The following is a 7,193-nucleotide window of genomic DNA, read 5'->3' as shown; positions in this document are numbered from 1 at the left end:
TGGGCCTATAAATAGAAGGGAAGGGGCTCCATTTCAAGACACACCAAGAAGAATCATTTAATCTCTAGGCTAGTGGAGTTAGGCTAGAGTAGCTCTACTCAGATTCGTTTAGGCTAGTTGATCTATGCTACGACATCGGTCCAATAATCTTTATGGATTGCTCTAGCCCTATGCTCGGCTATCGAAAGATGGGAGTCCTAGGGGGTTAGAGTATTGTTCATCAATGTAAGCATGGTGCTTGGATTGTTGGCTCCATTAGATATGAGTTTGCCCCACAGATTGCTAGGGATAGGCAGCAGGTAGTGATAGCCCTGTCCATCCATCATAATCCCCCACGTTCAGGTACGCTGTAGGAGTTCGTAAATTAACAGGAACTACGTCGGCAAACCGGTAGGGTAGTGTCTCCCCGTAGTGCCTGGGTGCATAGACCCTAAATATGTGTGTATGTTGTGTATGTATACTAGTATGAGCTATGCAGTATATAGGAAGTACATATGAACCTAGAGCTATCTCTTTGTCTTTCTAGCCTTAGCCTATCTTATCTTAAGTTTTTCTATTGTGTGTCACACTACCCTGCTATTATCCGTCTCCCTGTTTGAGCCTTGGTCTACCCAATTAAGATATATTCATGAACATAGCAACTCTCTTGACCTACCCACCTTCCTTTAGGAAATACGATACCCTTGGGAATACTATTGCGTGAAATGCTATAACGGTATATCCGTGTGCTTGCAGATTTATTTGTGATCGTTAAATATACCAACACTAGGTAAGCCCTTGCATGGCTGTGGCATATGGTGTCTAGGTTCCTATTCCCCGATTCTAGCGGGAACACCATTTCTGGACTATCAAATCTTGCTACTTGTTGCCTCATTCTTACAAACTCTCCATTATCATCAACCGTGCCATCCGAGAAAAAATGAATTAAACAATCCATCTACACACAACCACCAAATTAAATTAATTACATGAATCTTCACCTATTTACTTACGACTTCTACATTGCCAAATATATAAAAAACTATATCTTGAAAGCATTATTGAAGAATTTTTAAAAAACAATTTACCCACAATTAACACTTCCAAATCCTACAATGCAAGAGAAACTATACGATACGGTATCTACTTGCATGATACAACACACCTAATCATAGCCGATTCGTACTCAATCCACCTATGGAACTCAAATCATACACAAAACCTAACCACCTCAAATCCAACAAAAATAACAAAATTGAGAAAAAAAAATAATTAGTTAGAGGGGAGGAGTTACCATACCGGAACAATTTTCCATCGTTTCCCCTTCGAATCAGGTGAGGGATGGAGTGGATCTAGAGGGGGAGGAGTAGAGGCGGCGCCACAGGAGGGGCTGGGAGGGAAAGGAAGGAAGTGAGGAGGAAGAAAGAAGGGGCCAGTGGGCCTAAGTATTATGCGCTGAGTCACGCCACGACGCCTAGCGCGACTCAGTCGTACAAGAGCATGTGGCGCGACTCGGTCTGCCAGCTCAGCGGCCCGCCTGGCCACCCCGCGCACGCTGTGACAGCGTGGATGACTTCTTGGAATTTTAGTTTGACCTAGTCTCTTTTTAAAATTTTAGATTTAAAAGGGCTAAAATAAAAAAAAATGGAGCTGAGCCACACGAACGGCCAGCAACAACAGCTAGAGGATAACACGCAACACGAGGCCAAACAGCTTCTGCTGGTAGAACGCCGGCCGCGGAGAAGGAACAACCTTGCTCAACAATGGCGTTGATCTCTGCTCACTGCTACCCTCTACTGAAACCGTCGTTACTCACCACGCCTTCTTCGGTCTCCGCAAGGACACCGGTGCTCAGGCGAGTAGTAAGAAGAGGAACAAGGAGGCCGCTGCAGCGATGCCTCTGTTCCCAGTACGCTGACGAACGGCAGCCGCCGGAATCGCCGCAGCAGCTGGAGCGCCTCTTCTCCAACCTCAACCAGGCGACCATGAAGCACGAGCCTGGTAATGCACGGCTGCAGCTTTTCTAAACTCTTCAGAGTGTTGCGTTTGATCTGAACCCACCAATGAGTTCTTTCTCTGTTTCTCTTTGGTTTCAGGGAGCGTCACCAGTGCCATCTTCCTTGTGGCCGGCACAACGGTAGTGTACTGTTTCTTCCCTTATTCTTCCTCTTGCTGTAAGAGCTGAATCCTGAAGTAGGAATTGCTGATGAGTTCTAACCTGCAGGATAAGAACTACATCGAAAAATCCCAGGATATAAATCTCTGGCATGACGCATTGCCTGACACTGACAGACTAAAAATTGCAAACCAAAATTTATGAGAAATGGAAAGCACAATTGAGCTTAAATAACTTCCAGAGAAACTCGCAATTCCTCTAATTGGCATCCCTCATAACACTTCACTTACTCTTCTTTCTCTGCAAATAGGTTGGGGCAGGTATCCTCGCAATCCCTGCAGTCACACAAGAAGCTGGGTTCTTGGCCTCGGCAGTTACATGCATTTTCTGCTGGTTATACATGGTAATTGAATGTCATTGACTGGGTAAATTATCAAACCCGCTTGTTAAAGGTGACATGCAGTCAGAGATCCACGAAAGGTAAATCCTTTTGTATTCTGCACCAATGGATAAATTCTTGTCTTTATAAGGGAAACTTTTTTGAATATCCGTTTCTTGTGTCACCTTGATACAGGACGGTTTGATAATTGGCCCAGTGTCTATTTTATCAAATTGTTTACAGTAAAACCGTCTATAATTGGCATCACATTTCCAGGTTGTGACAGGGCTGTTAGTTGCTGAAGTAAACGTCAATACCATGTGTGAGATAGGATCTGGAGGTGTTTCCCTGGTAGATAACATATTCTTCTGTGATGATTTCCTGGACCAAAAGTACTATTTAGGGTCAATCAAAATGAATATGCAATCGTAAAATTTAGCTAAAATTGCATGCTATGAATTTTGCTTCCTGTACAGTTTGTATCTTGCACAATCTCAAAGTAGCGATCTGAAGAAACATACGTTCCAGGTCTCAATGGCAATGCGCACTCTAGGGACATCCGGAGTAATAACAGCCTGGTATGATGAAATCATATGCTAGAAGTTTATCACTGCATAGAAGGCCTGAAATATGATAAATTGACAATTGTAAAAGAAGAAGGAACTTCAGATCCTCACATAAATTTAGCTCACCATTTAGAGTCAGAAATTCTTTTTTCGACTCAATTAACATTTCATATCTCCTGTGAAAATTTTCTAACTTTGCTTTCCTTGTGCCTGCAGCTTATCCTATTTATTTATACATTATGCACTTCTTGTCGCATACGTGGCACGCTCTTCAGATATCATAACAAACTCATTGGGTATTCCATTGTAAGACCTTTTTTATTTTCTTTTTCTTTATTAGGGTGGCATGTCCTAAGACTCAAGCATCAGCTGTATGCTTCATCCTTGTGTCATCTCATAACTCACTACCCTGTGACTATTATTTTGCAAAGTAATCAACAAAGATAGAATACCTTGTATTATTTTTGTAACCACATCATCCTGTAGCGTTACCTGGGTAATCTCAACAGATTGCCTATTTTCTAAATCTTCATCATCATCAAAGGATACTCTGACTCTTGGTTTTATTTACAGAAGTTTTGCTTCCATAGAATAACTTAACCTATAACCTGTAGAATTCTAAGCAACTAGAAAACAGTCACAAAATGAGTGCATTTGATTTAGCATTAAATCATTCAGTCACGCTTTCTCTTAAACTGTCGATGGTGTGCTATTGCAGATGGGAGAGTGCTACCCTGTTTTCACTGGCTTTCGGGGGAATTTGTTACTTTGGAAGGTAATTTTCAATTGTTAATGTTTCAGACAACCTGAACACGAGAACTGTAAACATACAAGCAAATGTCTCTTTTTTTCTGAGTTTTGTAGCCTTTTTTTTGGGGGGGAGGAAAAAGACTTTAGTTTTTAGCCTTTTGGTTAGACTAGAAGGTTCATCAGAAGGTGCATCCAATATATGTTCTACTGACTACATGCAGTATAGCTGAGTCCTTGAGATGAGACATCCTAACTCTATGGCTATTAAGTGTCTTTCTAGCTTTAAAAATGAATGTACAGTTCGTTGAAAAAAAGGGTTGTACAAGTAATTCAGATCTGGGGAACAGTGTTAGTTAAATTCTTGTACTTGATAATCTTAAAACGATTTATCATTTATTACTTCCCCAAGAGATTATATGCACTAAAACAAACTGTATTGATGACCGCAGCCAGCAACTGATCGGTGCAGTAAATGGATTTCTGGTAATCGGCATCCTAACATCCTTCACTTCTCTTGTTGTAAGTGCTAATGCTATCAGACATGTATGCAGCAAAGTCCTAATGGAACTTTACATGCAAGACACCTGTTATAATTGTTTCAAAATCTCTTAGAGAGAATCACTATAGTTCAAATATACACAGGTACAAAGAATGGGATGAGTAAAACATTACATAAGCTCAATACTTGTATGCAGATAGGTTCTGTTTGGCTCAAAACATGGCCCATTTTTAGTAATGTGATCATTTTCCTTTTTATATGCTTAAATTTGGACAGAAAGTATGTCTTTGTGACAAAACTTAGATCATCAGACAACTTGGAAAACTCCTTCGGCACAGATAACAACTTGATCTGGTATACACAGGTTGTGGCAAGTGGAAATCTACAGTGGAGTTCTCTTCTTGAAGCAAATTTTGCTGCTGCTCCACAAAGTATACCAATAATTGCCCTTTCATTTGTATACCAGGTAATACTGTTTACCATCCGTATTTAGTTGAGCAAAATTGTCTTCTAGCACTAGACTAAGTATTTGCTCTAACAGAATGTAGTTCCTGTTCTCTGTACAAATTTGGAGGGAAACCTGTCAAAAGTACGGTAAGTCTTCTGAGGATAATTTTGTACATAAATGATAATACTTAATTTAGTACAGAAGTTGTTAACTTGTTATTTGTGCCAGTTAAAGGTGTTACCAATACTGTCAGCCTTGCAACAACAGAGCTATGCATACAACGCAACAACAGTTTTTTAACTAAATAAACATCATGAATATCTGCTAAATTGACTGTACTATATCAAATGAAGATTTTGGTAAATTTTAAAAGTATAAGTATATCCTTTTGGGGTTTTGCAGAACAGCTATCGTAGCGGGTACTGCCATACCCCTGGCTCTGTTCCTAGTATGGGATGGTGTAATCCTGGGGACACTTCCAGGCATTGCAGGGAATAGCAATGTTTCTGATCCATTAGAACTACTGAGGTCAAGTAATGGGACAGTGGGGGTAAGTATTTTCAAGTTGTCCATACAGTTCTCTAGAAAACTAAAACTAATTTCAACATGACTTCTGGTTTGCAGCCTATTGTTGAGGCATTCTCATTTCTCGCTATAGGCACATCATACATTGGATTTATTCTAGGACTCTCAGACTTCCTAGCGGACTGTAAGTATCTTTGGTCCATAGCAATCGTATTTCTCGGCTAAGCCTGAGGGAGAACCTATCCTTTTTTTGTGTGCGTGGGAGAGATACCAAGACAGCAATAACTATTGTCAAGGGTATGGAACTAGTGCTTACACTCTTCTTTCTTGTGTCTTCTGTAAAACTTTGCAGTGCTTAAACTGCCAAGTGGCCAGAACAAACCGCTGCCATTCTTATTAACTCTGCTCCCTCCACTTGTTCTGTCCCTGCTTGATCCGGAGATATTTTTCAAAGCATTGGACTTTGCAGGAACTTATGGAGGCAAGGACCTTTTTTACTGTATATTAAACTGTGTTACTTCATAATCTGTTATCCTTGCAAGAATCAAGAATGTGGCAGAATGGGACTATACTGACAGTACATCACTCAATTTTTCTTCTGAGCTGATATCTTGAAACTAAACACTACATTTCATATGAATTTTCACCTGAAATAGATCAAGTTTCCAGGATGTGTTTTTATGATGGGTACTTGGGAGTCCCAAGCGATTGGCTTAGGTTCAAAATGCAAGGTCAAGCAGGGTTAAGAAAAAATATATGAAAAAAATTCAAAAAAATTATGTCAACCCAAATGAAAAGTACTCCTTGTGGCTATGAAATCATAAAGAAATAGCAGATAAAAAGTGCCAGACATCCATATGATTTGTGATCATCCATAATGTATTGCAGTAAGGTTTTATAAATTAAAGTATAAGGCATTCATCTGATTAATATAATGCACTTCCTACTTCAATAGAATGAACTGACACCTTGCATGTATTATTTTCAGTTCTAGTACTCTTTGGAGTTTTTCCAGCAGCTATGTCTTGGTCAGAGAGATATTCAGATGAGTTGGAAGCTCCAGTACCCCCTATAGTCCCAGGAGGGAAATTTACTCTAGGAGTTGTTATGGGAGGTGCATTGCTTGTTATTGTTTCAGAGATAGTCAAGGATATAATGCAATTACAAGGACAACACTGACAATTGGTGCAAGTGAATGTACATCATGTAACAGTACCAAATACAACACCCCTTCAGATCTTTGTGTAGTACTGCCAACAGGTAGCATAAGTATAGTAAAAAGCAATCGAGTGCAGTTTTGCAGTTTCATGGAGCATCGATGTTGTGTTGAACCGTTCCAGTGAGATTCTCGCTTAATTTGTTCATGATGCTTCTCTAGTTTCTTTGGACCTACCATCAAAAGATTCATGAACTTATATCTCCAGAGTAGTAACATGGCGTGCAAGGTCATATACTAAGCAAAATGTGCTCAATAAGTACCTTGTAGAAGTGGCAGCTTGAATCATCTTGGCATCCTTGTTGTAGAACCGCATCTAGCAAGCCACACTTCTTGTTGGCCAATTAGAAGTGTTCCCCTCGTCCAGTTCTTGGTAAGCCATCGACCATGGACTTGCACAGTGAAATAGGGAGGCGCGGCGAGGCGAAGGATGGAGACTTCTACTGGGACTGAGTAGTTCCCTTCTTTTTTTTTTTTGGAAGTGTAGTTGCCTTTTTCACTCCGGATCTGTATATGCCTCGGTGTGGTGGTTCCTTTGATTCGGATATATATGTATATGAATGCCATCTCGTGAATCCAACCGACGACCATGGCGAGCGGAGGCGGCGACGTCGACGTCCCCAGGCCGCGGGCACAAGAATCAACGGGGCAGCGGCGGAGGCACCGGCAGGCGGCGTCGCTCCCGCTCGACGTCATAGCGGACATCGCGGCGCGC

General features: G+C 40.9%; 1 protein-coding gene across 2 annotated transcripts; it reads left to right on the top strand.

Annotated features, from left to right (window-relative positions):
* The first annotated feature begins 1,643 nt into the window (after positions 1 to 1,643).
* On the top strand, positions 1,644 to 6,575 carry LOC101780473 (tyrosine-specific transport protein). 2 transcript variants are annotated; one of them, XM_004958545.3, is made up of 14 exons: positions 1,644 to 1,980; positions 2,076 to 2,116; positions 2,406 to 2,498; positions 2,751 to 2,825; positions 3,003 to 3,052; positions 3,257 to 3,346; positions 3,759 to 3,815; positions 4,240 to 4,273; positions 4,654 to 4,755; positions 4,831 to 4,883; positions 5,140 to 5,287; positions 5,362 to 5,446; positions 5,615 to 5,743; positions 6,251 to 6,575. In XM_004958545.3, exons 1-14 carry the CDS (start codon positions 1,743 to 1,745, stop codon positions 6,439 to 6,441), a joined length of 1,386 nt encoding a protein of 461 aa, XP_004958602.1. In that variant the 5' UTR covers positions 1,644 to 1,742; the 3' UTR covers positions 6,442 to 6,575. The 2 variants fall into 2 exon arrangements, with proteins under 2 accessions (XP_004958602.1, XP_004958601.1); XM_004958544.3 differs by having other exon boundaries at positions 4,240 to 4,309.
* The last annotated feature ends 618 nt before the right edge of the window (positions 6,576 to 7,193 follow it).

Source organism: Setaria italica, chromosome II, assembly GCF_000263155.2.
Source record: "Setaria italica strain Yugu1 chromosome II, Setaria_italica_v2.0, whole genome shotgun sequence".
In the NCBI taxonomy this organism is placed as follows: domain Eukaryota; kingdom Viridiplantae; phylum Streptophyta; class Magnoliopsida; order Poales; family Poaceae; genus Setaria; species Setaria italica.
The sequence above is the reverse complement of the archived record's forward strand: the minus strand, read 5'-3'. Positions and strand labels throughout refer to the sequence as shown.